Genomic DNA, 16,076 nt, shown 5'->3' on the forward strand with positions numbered 1-16,076 from the left:
GCTATTTCCATATTGGAAATCCTGCCCCAGCTGATGATAAATTGTCCCCAGGGATGCCAGCAGCAGCCCATGGTACTGAGGATTGGTCTGGGCTGCACTGGAGCCTCTGGGATGGATTCATCTGCAGCCTTCTGTAGCTGGGGGGAGGATGAGAGTTACTCTCTGATGGGTTTTGGTTACTGTTTGTTCAAAAAGATGTTCCTCCCCCACAGTGTTTTACACGAAGCATGATGGGCTCCACAGCTGGACCTCTGATAACCACTGACCAAACCCCATCAGTGCTGACTGACGGTTCTGTGGGGACACTGGCAGCAGGGAGTCTGATGGCACTTCTGGGGGCCATGGCCATGTTCAGGGGGTTTAACATCCACCTGCTGACCACCTCTGCCCCACCAGCCACCTGCTCTGTTTGGTTTCAGACTGAAATACGGACACTTACGGAATGAGCAGCATTTCAGTGTTTTTCATACAGCACCCACCAAGCCAAGGTCAAAAACAGAGAATATTGTACAAGGTGCAGACGGCAGCAGGGAGACAGATTTCAGCCACCAAGTCCTCTCTGCTTGCTACCAATGGCCCAGCCTTGCCAAGATGTGGCTGACCCATGGGTGCTGCTGTTTTGTGAGGGTATGGATGGGTGTCTGCACCACTGAGGGCAGGGTGAGCACTGGAAGGTGCCCAGCATGATGAGGGAATGACAGCACAGTCAGTCATTTTATTTTTGTAAAAGACACAAGGTGGTGGAAGCAGTGCCCAACCTCAGACTGGGGATGTTCAGAGGAATGTGTGGTCCTCACTGACCATTCGTGCAAAGAGGGCTGAGGCAAGAGTGGGTCACAGCCCTCAGTGTGACCAGGAATGAGATCAGGGTCCAGCCACAGATTTAGAGTGTTGGGACTTAAAGGCTGGACTGAGACATGGACTAGTTTTGAATCACAGCATTGGGATTTGGGGTGTGGGGATGGGCATGGGGGAAGCACTGCTCTGGTGCAGCGTGCCAGAACGGGCCATGGAAACACTGTGTGATGGAACCAACTGAGCTACTCCCAGGGAAGAGTGCGTCCATCTCCATTTCGTTCCTACCCACCTCTCTGTGCCTCTGGCTCAGCTATCACTTCTAGGTGGCTCAAAGGGAAAAAACACACATGCCAAGAAAGTGCCAAAACCTTTACCCACTGGTGGCATCCCACCGCTGCAGCCATCAGGTGGACATTCCCCAGGGACAATTTGACTTGTCCCCCCATGTGGCTCCTTCCACCTCTCAACCCCCTCCTGGTTTGGCACATCTCCCACTCCGCTGCCTCCACTGGTGCAGCTGGTGCTGGGAGATCAGCCAGTGCAGGGGATCAGCCAGCATTCACCAGAGTGACACCCCACTGGTGGAGCTGGCACGGGCCACGGGTGGTTTTGGTTCGGGGTCAACGGCAATCGTAGATCGTGTCCCGAGTGCCGGAGGTGAGCAGGGCGGTGGTGGAGGACCCGGGGAGGATGGGGCAGGATGGGGGGAGCCACGGGGACCCTTCCTCATCTCCTGGGCGGTGTGGTGCCCCACTGCCTGTCCCACTACTCGGGCGAGTAGTCCAGCTCGTCGTTGGCGATCAGAGCATCCGACGGCGGTTTGTGCCGGCCTTTGCTTTTCGGCCTGCTACTTGTCCGATGGCTTTCCTTGGCGCCCGCCATTTGCTGGTAGGAGAAGCTCTTGTCCTCAGAAGGACCCCAGGCAGGGTAGCTCTCCCCCTCGGGGGCGAAGGAGAAGCCATCGTCCACGGAGAAGGGGTCGACATCCACGTCGTAGCGCTGGTAGGTGCTCTGGTGCAGGGCCTCCTCCCGGGCGCTGATCTCCAGCGTGCTGTTCCACATCCCATAGCCAAAGTAGATGAGCAGACCTGGGGTGGGAAAAGAGAAAGGGTTGGACCTGAACTACCCACTAGTCCTGCTAGCTCTACCTGATGTCACCTTCCTGCACAAATGCTGTCACTGGCAGCAAATGTATCCAGAGATCTGATTTCCAGTGGATCATGGGATTAACCTACCCCAGACACCTGCACAGAGAAATCCAGACTCCACATGCCATAGACTAGCTGTGGGGGGCAGATGTGAGGTTAAATCAGGACCACACATCTCTCCCAGAAAAACCAATGGGCTGCCCCATCCTCAGCAGCCATGGATGGGCTGATGGAGCTCATCACACCTAATGCAGTGGTTTAGTTTACTCATTACTGGCAGCTCAAGAGGTATTAGTTGTACTTCCAGGGCAAAGTGCTTAATTACAGCAGATTAAATTGATGCTTTGGAGTAATCTTTCCTTCCAGGTAGAAGGACTTTCCCTGGATTTGCAGCTTCACATATTGCCTTCAAGAGCCAAAAAAGCACTGAGTATGTCTTCTCCAGCCCAAAAATTCATATGGCAGCTCCTTCCCAGTGGCTTGGAGAAGCTATGAGGGCTGCTTTATTTGTCTTTGTTTAGTGGAGTAACTGGGTTAGAATGTAAAGCACTATGGGCATGCTGAATTCCTGGTTACGTGTCAGAAAACCTAAATTTGGAGGGGGGGAAAGGGTCCACAACAGAGTCTGTGAGTCCTAAGATGCCCCTACCCCTAAGTTAAGAACTTGGGCCAAAATGAAATAGAGCCTACAGGTCTGACTTTACCAGGGCTTCTGGGACTGGACAGCTCTGGGCTTTGGAAAAGCAATGCTGAAATACCAGTGTAGGCTGCTGAAAATCTCAGGTGGGTGACATAGCAAGAAATCAGGCTGATTTCTGTACAAAACCTGCCTGCGAGGCAATTTCCAGGACCTGCCTACTTTGCATCAAAAAAGACATCAAAATAGTCAATTTTTTATGGAGTCATTCTCTTCCATGAAACTGATGTTTTCTGGAGGTGTAATTTTCCATTTAGCTGTGGTTCAGGGGCTGGATAAAATGAGATTTCTAGGAACCTTAGGATGGCAAGGGGCAGGTAAGAAGGATTGGGTATGTCCTAGGCATCAGTCTATGCACTCTAATTAGGGAAGCTGTTATTATCAACACCTTTTCAAAAGATGTCAGTGAAAAAGCTAAAAAAAATGAACCTGGGACTCACCCACAAAACACCAGACGGCAAATCGGATCCACGTGACTGTGGAGAGCTTCAGCATAAGATAGATATTCACCAGCATGGCGAAGGCAGGGACAAAGGGCAGACATGGGGCCATGTAGGGCAGCTTCTTGGGGTTTTCTGGCTGCTGCAAGATCACAAACACCAGCACGGCGATGAGCAGGACCATCAGCACCACCAGGAGGACAGCCCACCAGCTCTGCTCGGAGATGTAGTCTGACCCAAAAATGATGAAGGAGCAGAAGATGAACATAAGGACGAAGAGCAGGAGCACACAGGTGGTGACCGTGTGGCCAGTGGCCGCCGTTGGGCGATCCATTTTCCCTGGCAGCCCGAGGTGGATCCGCATGGTGTAGTACCGAGGGCCGATCAGCTTCTTCAGCTTGATGAGGTAGATGTTCTCAGACTCATCTGCCTCTATGCCCGAGGTCATGTCGACGGTGCCATAATTGGGGTGATTCACGTTGTAGGCGGATTTATCTGATTTCCCAATCAGCATCTCGTTATCTCCTAGCGATGGCAGATTTTTTGCCCCACACGTGTTGGTCGGTGGGCCAGAGAACTCCTCTCCTTCACTCCCAGGGGAGCAAGCTTCCTTCTCACAGTCGGCCAGGATGCCTTCCTTCTTCTTGGTGTGCTCCTCGGAGAGGAATTTGACAAAGCCGTCGATGTCGCTCTCAGGCTGGTACCGGAGGAGCAGGACACAGACGGACACCAACGTGTAGGCCAGCAGGGTGCCAATGGACATCATCTCAATCAGGTCCCTCAGGCTGACCAGCAAGGAGAGCAGAGCTGCCAGGAACCCGGACACGATGCAAGCCACGACAGGGGTTTCCGTGTAAGAACTGACGTGGGACAAAAACCTGGAGTGCAGAACATTCACAGAGAGTTAAAATCACTGTTGCAAGAACCCTTCCCTGGTTCTACGGGACAGTCTCAGGGATCCCTTCAGGTCTTGTTGTTTTTTGGAACTTGATTCCAGGTGTGGACTAGTATACACTGCTGAAGTTGAATCTGGGGTGAGATCTGGGTCTGGCCAGCTCTGCCATGAGCACTCGGATACTTGCAAAGAAGTACCCAGATTTTATTCACATAAACTGCTCTCCTTTGCAAGTAAACACTCATCCTCACATAATCAGAATCTCTAGGTACCAGCACCAAGTGGGAAACTGTAGGGTACACTGCTCCTGATATTTTCCCCCCAGGATATTGCTTTGGCTTGTGCCCCATTCTGCACCCACTGTGTCTGTGTGTGCCCACTGCTCTCTGTAGTGACAACACCATCGGGGTGTTGGCACCCCCAAACCCATTTCCCCTCAGATCCCAAAAATAAATGCCAGCATGTGCATGACTGACCTGAAGAGCAGCCCATCACCAGCCATGGCATAAATGACTCTGGGCATTGGGAAGAGGGAGCCCAGCAAGCTGACAGTCAGGCCAGCCACAGACCCAATGGCAACGATGAATTTGGCTGCATAGAATCCGTGGACCACGAACATTTCCATCAGCGGGGACTCGGTGTCGATGGCATCGTAGGGCACCATCAGCGTGAGGATCATGCTCACCTGGGAAAGGCAGGAGGAGCAGGACAGGGCTGTCAGCATCAGCACTGGGGGCTGCTGGGGATTCTCAGGGTGGAGGGGATGTAAAATGCTGGAGTTGAGTCTGTTTGCACTTTGCTGTAGGGTGGTTAATGCAGAAAACTGTGGGGAAATTAGTCTCTGCTACCCAAAGACAGAAAGCGATGCTTGGACCTTGCTTCAGGGGTAATGCTGGAGTCAGGTGGGACTGGTGAGACTGGTGAAGCTGGTGGGATGGGCAGGGTTAGTAACACTCACTTTGGCTGCATTCCTGTGTGGGAAATAATGCTGGGGCAGAGCCCAAATCCAGATTGCGTTGCTTGGAGCAACAGTCTGGCTCTATTTGAGTCAGAGAATTTGTTTTCATGAGAAGTCTACTCCCATGCAGGAGAGGTATTAGGTGAGTTCCTATGAAATGATCAGAACAGTGTATTTTCTCCTTCATAACTCATTTTTACTCTTTTGCAAGGAAAACCTCTGAGCACAGGCATCCTTTTATTGGGGCGCAGAGCAGTGCAATCTCACACGGCTATCCCTGCCTATCCTTCCCCTCACTTGGATCCTCTCCCGTATCTCCAGCAGAGGCAGTGCTCCTTTTCCCAGAAACACGGAGAAAGGGTGCTGCAGTGCTGCTGCTGCTCCTCCGTCTTTGCTTCACTCCTGGGTGCAAAAATAGCTGTGGATGGGGATGAGAAAAAAACCCTGCCTGCCACCAGGTCCCTGCAGCTGGCAGAGGGGTCTTGTCAGGTGACAGGAGCTTGGGGACAAATGGAGAGGAGCCTTGGCAGGCACTGTGTAGATGCCCAGAAGGGACACACACATATATATACATTTATATACATACATATTTATGTGCATTCACACCTGTGTAGGGACTACTTACAGACACATAAGCTGTCAGGCACGTGACGAGTGAGGCTGTGATGGCGTAGGGGATGGAAGTGTTGGGATTCTTTGCCTCTTCTCCCGTGGTAGCAATGATGTCAAAGCCAATGAAGGCGTAGAAACAGGTCGCAGCCCCTTTGAGCACCTGTGGGGAGGATCAAATGTCTGAGTGCCAGGAGGGAGGCTGAGAGCCAGGGAGAGGGAGCCGAGCAAAAATGGAGCAGCCTTGTTGTTGTGCCCTGTCCGAGCTAACGGTGAGTGGTCACAGGTCAGGGGGTGTGCATGTGGCTCCGCAGACTGACCCTGGGAGCACCCCTAACACACTGATCTGATCTGGGGAAAAGATTTCAACCTGTGCCTTGAGCCACTGGAGGCATCTGCAGCTCACCCCACAAACCTGCGCCCACGCAGTGCCTGAACATGCTGGGAGATCCTGCCAGTGACAGAGGAGACAATCAACCAATTTCAGGTTTGTTTTCACAGGTTTACCTCCACCTCAAATCCATTTTTATGAGTAGGGATCTTGAACGTGTTTACACGTTCTGCCTTAGCAAGATGTCTCATGTGGCAGCAAGATCCGCTTGCAGAGGAAGCAGGAGAGAGCAACTGCTGTCAGATGTGAGCCGCTTCCCAAACAACCTCTGTTTTGCTTGGAAGCTGCAGACAGGTTGGGAGCACATATTGGAGCACTTGGATGAGGAATTATTTGTACTGTTTGGTCATTTTTTTAATGTGATTTTTAAAAATATACAATATTAGCGAGGACATTTATAGGAAAGGAGCACTGCAGCAGGGCAAAGACTGCCTGGCTGTGGGTGAGCTGATCTGGAGCTGTGAAACCCTTGCAGCTTGCTGGGTACCACCTGTCCATCACACCTCTGTCATCCCAGCTGTCTAGTGAAAATGCCCACAGTAAAACTCACCTCTTTTAGGGACTGTCTGTAATTATCCTTTTTTAGGTATGGCCTGTGCTCCTGGGGATCTCACACTTGTGCTTGGTGGTGGATTTACTTTTACAAACAACTTGTGAGACAATGAACCAGCTTAAAAGGATGAGACCATCCTACTGAGTTTTTTGTGGTTTGGGTATGCATGTATCACTTTCAACTTTTTTTTGTTTGGTTTTTTTTTGTTTTTGTTTTTGTTTTTGTTTTGTTTTTGGTTTTTTGTTTTTTGTTTTTTTGGGTTTTTTGTGCGCCAAGAGACATTTGGTGCATTGAATTGGAGCAAAGGAGCAAAACAGATATTTTCTATTTTCTTTTTCTCACTCCAATTGTATGGTACAACAACCCAAGCACAACCCGAAGGTAAATATGACCTCGGTTCTCAAGTGAGCCTCAGTGCTCCTCTCCTCACTGTTGTTCTCTGGCAAAGAGGGATTGATTTACTGGAGGAAGGTGCAGGGACTGTATGGCACTTTGGGACCCTTTCAATAATCAAGATTCTTGGTTTACTTTACTTTCTTGCTTATTTTTCTGCACCAAACCCCAATGGAGTTGAGCAGTGTAAATCTGAGAAATTATCTTGAGTTTAGGCCAGCTGAGATATTTTCAGTCTCTGTTCATCCTTGGATAAAAACCAGAGCAAGCAAACTAAAAAAGCCAAATATGTCCAAATTATCAGTAAGCTTTGAGGGAACATCCATAAAATAAGTACTGGCAGGTGGCATTATGAAGTGCTCAAAACAAATGCTTGAGAAGGTTGTTGTTGAAAACCAGCCAACAAAAGTATGTCCCCGCTCTGCAGAGGCTGAACCAGCTCTCAGTGCCTTGTCTCAGATAGCCACAGCCTTTTGCTTCATTGCCTGGCAATTAGTGGCATTTCCTTGGGGATACTTTGATATGGAGTTTGGCTCTGCAGAAGGACATTTTGCAGAAGTTCTGGGTTTATGCTAAGAGGAGTTAGGAGATAAGGGCAAAGCATTGCTGTACTCTGGGTTTGGTGGAGAGGCTTGGTCTGAATCCAACCCTGCCCCCCTGGGATTTGGAGGTCCCTGGCCAAAGCACAGGTGGATTTAGCAGGGCTGGGTTCTGCAGGGTGCAGCAGAATTGGGGTGTGTACCCCATGAGCAAAGCTGAGTGTGAGGCAGCACTCAGGTGCTGTGTGTCCCCCTGTGCTCCCAGGACTTACCCCTGGCCATCCAAATGGCAGGAATTGCCCTTCAGCCCAGTTGTCGCTTTTGATGTAGAACAGACCAGCAATCATGATGAAGATCCAAACTGCCAAGTTAATGACATTGAGCACGTTGTTCAGACCCACCGAGTTCTTCACCCCCATGGCCACAATGATGGTGACAATGACAGCAATAACCAGAGCAAGAAGGTCAGGGTACGACTCCTCTCCTTTCCCTAGGTGAGAGAAAATAGATGTGTTATTCTCCATCCACAGAATATCCAGGAACTCCGTGGGGGAGTTTTAAACACTTTTCAGACCTTGAAGTTTTGCAGAACTCTTTGGTCTCATTGCAAAAGTGGTCTCCAGAGGCCCATGCCTCCACTAGCTAAAGTTGTTTAATTAAGTTGATAAATCTTAATGTCTCATGGCACCGTTTGGACTTTTGGGAGAGCAGCAAACCAATGACTGTGTCTCAATTTGCATAACACGTATCTGCCAAGTACTCATTAAAAATCAATCAGCCATGAAGTTTTCATGACACAGGTATGGGACAGCTGGCTGGTTTGCTTACTGGTAGGATTCATGGACTGTTGCTGGAACTGCTGGTCATACAGGACCACCACAGACCCCAGCCCCTGGCAGGAGAGCAGACACTAACTTGTGTTCTCTGACAAAATTCTGAGTGTGCCCCAAGGTGACCAAGCAGGGTGTTTGCAGTGGGTGAAGTGTTTCTGTGCTGCCTTTACCCTCTGACATTCCACTGTTTCTGTGCACGTGTTCTAAATGCCAGCTCATCCCAAAGGGGCTCAAACTACCTTGCATCCCATCCCCTCCAACCCTGCCTGTGCGCCAGGCTGCCGAGGCAAAGCGCCAGAGCCAGACAGACGGTAAATAATGAATGAAGCCTAATACTCGTGTCTGACTTCTGACGAGCTTCCCAATTACTTCCCGGGCCCTAATTAACGGAGGTGTCTGTGCCCAGCAGGACTCACCCAGGCCGTTGAGCGTGCCCACGCTGCTGATCATCCAGCGGCTGATGGTGTGGTTGGCCAGCGAGTCGAACATGCTGCTGAGGGCACTGGCGCCCGCCGCCGTCCCGATCAGGTACTCCAGGATGAGGTTCCAGCCGATGAAGAACGCCACGAACTCCCCCACAGTCACGTAGCTGTAGGTGTAGGCAGAGCCCGTGGTCTTGGGCACACGCACGCCGAACTCGGCGTAGCAAACACCTGTTCGGAAAAACGGGAAGGAAAGGAAAACGCGGTTGGGGAACGGAAGGAGTAAAACGGCCTTGGTGCCGTGTCAAGACTGTAGTCAACATCAGGAATACAGAGACGTCGCATGGTGACCCTCCTTCCCCCGATTCTTGGCTTAAAAACCAGAAAGATTTCTGCTAAAATCAAGTTGTGATGGGGTTTTTTTTCTTTTTGAGAAGACCTAGTTCAAACCAGCTAGACATTGGCATGGGATCCTGGAGCAGTGGTGCACAGCCTAATCCCGGAGGAAGATGCCACAGGAGGGCTCACAGGAGGCTACACCTCTCCCTCCCCTAAACTTCCACTCTCCGAACACTCACATTATTGCACTGCAGATCCAGGCATGAGCGCTGCCCAGATCATCCCTGCTCTTGCTCCTACCCAGGCAAGAGGAGTTCGAAGATGTCTTACATAGAGAACATAACTTATTTTAACACTTAAAAAATATTATATTTAAGTCTTCTAAAGAATATTTGCAAAACTAACTGTGCGGAAGAAAAAAAGAAAAGCAAAAAGAAGTATTTAATTGTAAACGTTTGGGAGGAGAATTAATCAGACTTTAATGCTTTCTGAACTCCTTGTGTGCTTACTATGTCCGGATAATTTTTAATAAAAACCTGACCCTGACACGTTGATGTATTAAAACAACCGTTAGCTTTTTTTTTTTAAGGAATGGATGTACTTACTCTCAAATTCCCCAAATATTATTCAGAACAAGTGCTGGAAGGGTCCTGCATGTTTAACACTGATTAAGCCCCTGCCCCAAAGACCCCAGTAAAGCTCATATGGGTGAATTGGTTAAGGCTGTTACTACCATTGAGTAAACATGTAGTAATTATTGAGCTCTCTATCAACCAATATTCTCCATTTAGAAGATAATAATTGCTTCAAATTCACAATCAGTTTAGTATAGAGAGGGGAATGAATAATTTATAAAAGTGTTATGAGGTGGCTGCTCTTACTTTAAGTGCCATTTTTACACTATACAAACACAGAGTTATTGAATCTCTCAAGCTGAATTTGGTGGTGCTTCTTTTCTTGCTTTTGGAGGATTTTTATATTCCATTCACTGCTTGACTTGAATGTGGGTTGCTTTGCAATGGGACTCTTCAGAACTTGATTTCTGCAGAGCAGCCCAACAGGAGCCACAAGACGTTTCCATCATCCATCCAGCCCTGCCGACAGTCATTATTCAAAGCTGATGAAAAATGCATGCACTCTGCAAAGGTACGGCATTCACAGATAACTACAGGCCTGAATGATTTATGAAACTGGTGCTCTGACAGAGACAAGTAATCTAGTTTCTCTCTTTGACGGCCTTAAAAAAACCTTATATATATATATATATATACTCTTTCTTGTAGGCAGCTCTCCTTTTAGCCAATGACAAGATAATGATTGAAGAGGATGGTTATTGATACACAACGATAATGCCAAAACAAAGAAATTAATATGTATAAAATGTTGGAGTTTTTGATTATTCTACTAGGATCTCAAAATAGGAGAGCAGTTTTTCACTATGGGTTAGGTACAGCAATACACTGGGAATATCAGCATTAGGTGTCAGCATGTATTACAAATGTACACATTTATTTATATAATATACTAATGTCTGCTGTATTTGCGCTGTATTATTATTACTATTGTTCTTGTTGTTGTTGTTATTATTATTGTTATTTTATTATTTTTACAATCTAAGTGCACAATAAAACTGTGTTAGTTACTCAAGCTATTCAGCACCTTGTCCCCTGTATCCAGAGGGACACAGCTCTCCCAGTGCTCCTGCACAGCCAGCCCAGCTCTGGGACTGCAGAGAGAAGCTGAGTACATCCTCCCTCTCACAGCTGTCTAATTTGGAGACAGATTTATCTTCTTCACCCCAATCAAGGATGTTTGCAATTTCTGAAGGAAACTAGTCAACAGAGTGGTTTTTTTTTTGAAAGAGGTAACATTCTACAGAGGACCATTTCTTTTCCTTGAATGTCTGCTACACTTTTGCAATTGGTGTGGCAGTCATTACAGTGGTGTGACTATACAGTTATTGACATTGTTCAGCAGGACATAAACACAGCTGAGTGGTCTTGGTCCTTCCAAGATCCCATCCACAGAACAGCCACTGGGCAGCACAACTGGTGGCATGAGGAACTGGTGCTTTTGGTGTGCTGGCATGGTGGTGGCCGTGCTGTGGATGCTGACCCTGCCACTGATACTTGGCACAAGGCTACACAGGAACCATGAGACATCCCACAGGGCAATGACATGATAGCCATGATTTTAGCTGAAAAATAACTTCTGAGAGGGGCCTTTCAGCTGCTCTGGAGCTAACTCCAAATAATTCATGCTACCACACAAGAAATGCAGAGGGACCATCTTTCATCAGCCAAGGGCAGCCAACTTATTGAAGAAGGCATATTATTTTTATCAAGCCATTGAGCCTGTCAATTGCATTTCATGATCACCATGATGTATAAAAGGCAGCTCCATAAAGAAAGCTCCCACAGAGCAAGGATTCCCATCTCTCCAGCTCCACCCAGGCAGCTGCAGTTCCTCAGCCCAGCCCTCATCCTGCAGACAGGCAGCACCTGAGGCACTGCTCAGCTCCCTCATGCTCCATGGCACATCCTGGCTGCTGCTGGTCCTGTTCCTCTCGCAGGTAAAAGTGTGGCACTGTGCTCCAAACAATGTTATTGCTTCAGGAGAGAAGATCACTGAAGGGACAAGGAATGGCTGGTGGAAAAGGCAGTGGGGAGGGTGATGGGGTTGGGTGAGAAGCAAACTGCTGATTTTTGCTCAGGAGGGGTTTTGGATAAACAGGTGGCAAAGTGGGGAATGCAGCTGATGGCAGGAGCCTACAGTGCACTAGAGGCATTGTGGAGGGAAGCTGGGCAAGCATTTCTGCTTGAGAGATGAATGAAAGGCCTTCTAGTGAAAGAATAAAAGAGATTGATTTAATTTATCAGTTTAATCAATTATAGTGTGTTTGTAAGTACCCTCATGGGGTATGTGTTGTTTAAAACTATGGAAGGCATAAGTGGAATTTGTTGAGTAGGTAAAATTGGAAAAAACCCTCTCTGAAACAAGGCTTAACAGTGCAAAGAGGCTTCCCAAAGGCAGGGCTTCCCTCTGTCTGTCTCCCAGGGAAGCCATATGACCTTCTGGATGGTTTTAGGGTTCTTTTGTTGTTCTTTTTGTTTGTTTGTTTTAATCCAAAACACTTCTAGGCTCACTTTTTCAGGCAGTGGGGTTTGACTCAGTGATCTGGGATGGACAAAGCAAAAGTTCCTTAAACTCTGTTCATGCACTCTTGCTCAAACTCGGTGCCTGGCACACCAGGCATGACCACGATGGGAGAGCTGAAATCACATCCCCACGGAGTCTAACAGCCCGTCCAGCTCCTGAATTCTTACTTGGCTTTACTTGCCAAAAAACTGTTGCTGTTACAAACAACAGCAGCGGTAATGATGAAGTGAGGAAGCAGCCAAGGAGACTATCAAAACACTGCATCCCTCACAAAACACTTTCCCAGGGCTACAAAAGCAAGGGGAGATGAAAGCGGAGCGGGAAGCGGCGCAGGCTCCTGTGGGCGAAGGCGGGAGGAGCTCCTGCTGCGGGGCAAAGCTCATGTCTGGGGTGAAAAAACCCCTTTTGGAGGACAGGGTGTTTTTGTTAGCAGAGACCCACCCAAAACTCCGTTTGCTCTGGGTTTGCATCACGGCCAACAAAACCTTTGCAGAGGAGAGAAAGCAGGCAGTGGGAAAGGAGAGGCACTGATGCTATCTACTGCTTGGGATAAAAAACAGGCATTTTGGTTCGTTTGTTGTGTTGGGAGCTCAGATAAACATTGGATCCCATTGCAAGCTCTCGACTCTTGTTGTGGGCTTTGGACAGAGCCTGAGGCTCATCCCTGTGCTGTGCCAAGGTTGTGCCTCTGGGCTGCAGGGACATCAGGGGTTCAAACACCCACTCTGGTGGGATCTCCATGAAGCAGCACTGCAAACTCCAGGGAAAGGCCATGGTGTGCTTCCACCTCTCATGACAAAAATCCAGAGTTCTGTAAAGCTGATCTGGGTCACTTTGTTGTCTCCTATCAAAGCTCTTTGCCATTTGCTCAGGTTTCATTATCCAACCCATAGACAAAAGCTGGATACCAGACTGACACAGCATGCAAAGTCCTCTGAGCAGAGAGAGCAGGAACATCACATCATCGTGTTAGCACTGATCTGGAAAGGACAAATGCCAGCAGTACTGGCTTCATGTAGGAACTGCAGATCGAGCCATATGCTCAGCTGGGTTCCTACAGAGGACATAGAATCCACCGTGTTTTTCCTAAAATACATCATTTCTCTCTCCCTGCACATTTGTTTGGTTTTAGTTTTTTTTGTTTGGAAATTCAAAGACTGACCCTGCATGAATGGGAGCCAATGAAATCAACTCCAGAACTAATTGAGGAATTTTTAAACTGCTAACCATGTCAACAAAAGAAGCTGGCCCTGGTACTGCCCAAGCCACTGATATCCTTCTTGCTGGAACTGAGTTTCCCACAAGCTCTTGCTCCAGTGCTGTGGTTTGGACACCATCTCAGCCTGGGACACAATCTGCAAAACTCTCAAACGTCTCAAGAATATTGCCCAGAGGTTCCATCCTTGTAGAAGCCATTGGCAGCTCATCAGGCTAGTCATGCTTGGACTGCTGGCTCCCAGTACAAGGTTTGGTCTGATATTTGGGCAATGAGGGACAGTGCACCCCGTGAGCTGTGTGAGACCTGTGGGACACAGTTTTTAGTTGGTAGGGAAGGCGCTGCCTCCTTGTAGCTCGTGGTGCTGAGTAGGTGTCCACCCACGAACGGAGAAGACGCAGGACATGGCACAGGACTCCAAACCCCACCCCAAACTCACCCGACAGGATGGATGCGACGGCAGCGATGATGAAGGACACGATGACCCCGGGCCCCGCCATCTCCTTGGCCACCAGGCCGGACACCACGTACATGCCAGTGCCCACACAGCTCCCCACGCCCAGGGAGATGAGGTCCAGGGTGGTGAGGACCTTGGCCAGGCGGGCGCCCTGGGTGGCGGCGGCCCCGGTGCCCTCCAGCATGGACTCCACGGGCTTGGTGCGCAGGACGCGGGTGCGCAGGGCATGGCCCGCCGCCCCCCAGGGCACCCGCCGCGGGTCCAGCCGCGACAAGAAGCCACTCATGGTGCTGGGCTGGGCAAAGCTGGCTCACACACCGTGTCAGCAGCACCCCTCAGGGCCCAGGCTGCGTCTTCATCTTGCACTGGCAGCCCTGGAAGAGAGGGGAACAGAGGTTTGGAGTGAAACAGCAAAGTAGGAAGAGTGAAAAGGCTCCCCTCCCTAAAGCTGGTTTTTGTTGGGCTCTGATGCTGGTAGAGCTTTGCTTTGACCAATGCAGCTGCTGAATCTCCTTTCCCCACCCTCACTTGTTTTGTACAACAGTGATGCACTGCCCTCCCATGCATCCACATGGGCTTAGCCTCAGTCATTACTAAGCACTACAAACAGCAGGAACATGATTTCCTCCCAATTCTCATTGTGTGACTTAATTGCTACCAAAAGTGATGATGGCTACATGTAGCTGTGAGGTGCTGGTGGCCACTGGGCATGACTCCCAGCCTGGCAGCACTGCAGTTCCAGCAGCAGGGATGCTCCTGGTGGCACCGTGTGTCAGCCCACCAGCACCATGGCAGACTGTGCAGGGACATTCTGTGGGACACCTCCCCTGGAGACAGGCTGAGAGAGTGGGGGCTGCTCAGACTGGAGACAAGAAGGCTCCAGGGAGATCTGAGTCCCTTCCAGTACCTAAAGGGAGCTCCAAGAGAGCTGGAGAAGAACTTGGGCAAGGACATAGAATGACAGGACAAGAGAGAATGGCTTCAAAATGAAAGAGGGAATATTTGGATTAGATATGAGGAAGACATTCCTCTCTGTGAGGGTGGTGAGGGTCTGGCACAGGGTGCCCAGAGAAGCTGTGGCTGCCCCATCCCTGGAAGTGTTCAAGGCCAGGTTGGATGGGGCTTGGAGCAGCCTGGGACAGTGGATGCATCCCTGCACATGGCAGAGGGGGCTGGAATGAGGGTCTTGAATGGCCCTTTCAACTCCAACCATTCTCTGATTCTGTGACCACTCTGCTCTACCTGTACTGCAAAAAAAGAAAAAGGGGTCTGGGACAGTAGCTTTGCTCCTTTATCCAGCACTTTGAGACCACTGCCTGCCCGTGCCAGGCTGGAGCTGACTGGGGCTGGATCACCACAAACTGGTCCTTACAAGGACAGGTGATTTATTTTATTTTGATGCTACAGAAGTTCACTCTTACAGCTCTCTGGCTGTATTGGTTGTTTTGAGTGGTACCATCCTCCTGGTGAAACGTGAGGGGGAAAGTTTTACCAGGTGATGCTCATTCAGGTTCCCACGAATCATAAGGGTCAGAAAGGCTCCTTGGTGTGGTTTCTTCACTTCATTCTGGTATGAAGTTATTTAAATACTGTGTAAGAAATACCTTTTGAATTTGAAAGATGTGTTTTTGCTAGTGTAACTGCAACATATTTTGGGGTCTAGCTTCCCTGCAGTTAAGGCAAACTGGGAGAGAAGCTCAGCAGGAGCAGTGTGGGCTCCACTGGCCACTGCAGAGTGAGTGGCCAACAGCACAGCCAGCTGCAACCATTTTAAATACTTTTAACTCATCTTGCCTGAACCCATCTCCTCTAGGATTGTCTCAAAAATTATGACCTTTTCTCGGTTTTCTACTTCTCTGTGCCTTTTTCATTCCCAGTCATATTTTCAAGACTGCCATTCTCTCCTCCCTCTCTCCCTTTCTGCTGTTTTCAGCAAACTGTGTAGTTCTCATAGTACCAGCAGCAGTGACTGACTTCTTGACTTTGAGCAAACCAAGAAGAATTGACAAGCTGCAAGCTAATACAAGGGAACAGGAAAAATAGTTTATTAAATATGAATTTTTTTACCTGGCAGCTTCTTTCCTGTCAATACAGAAATATTCTTTTATTCTAATTGCCTTGAAGACAAAACAATTATTTTTTTCCATCTTTACATCCAAAACAAATTACACTGTGTCCACAAGGCAGCCTTGTGTTACTGAAGTTTATTAAATGAAACACAGCATTCAT

At 48.9% G+C, this 16,076-nt stretch overlaps 1 protein-coding gene across 1 annotated transcript; it reads right to left on the reverse strand.

Moving 5' to 3' along the window:
• Positions 1 to 947: 947 nt before the first annotated feature.
• SLC7A14 (solute carrier family 7 member 14) lies at positions 948 to 14,133 on the reverse strand. Its single transcript, XM_066326439.1, has 7 exons — positions 13,830 to 14,133; positions 8,671 to 8,907; positions 7,694 to 7,911; positions 5,562 to 5,708; positions 4,455 to 4,663; positions 3,084 to 3,961; positions 948 to 1,886 (listed from the first exon to the last, which is right to left on the reverse strand). The coding sequence occupies exons 1-7, from the start codon at positions 14,131 to 14,133 to the stop codon at positions 1,564 to 1,566; spliced, it is 2,316 nt and encodes a 771-aa protein (XP_066182536.1). The 3' UTR covers positions 948 to 1,563.
• Positions 14,134 to 16,076: the final 1,943 nt, after the last annotated feature.

This window comes from Sylvia atricapilla, chromosome 10 (assembly GCF_009819655.1).
Source record: "Sylvia atricapilla isolate bSylAtr1 chromosome 10, bSylAtr1.pri, whole genome shotgun sequence".
Taxonomy (NCBI): Eukaryota; Metazoa; Chordata; class Aves; order Passeriformes; family Sylviidae; genus Sylvia; species Sylvia atricapilla.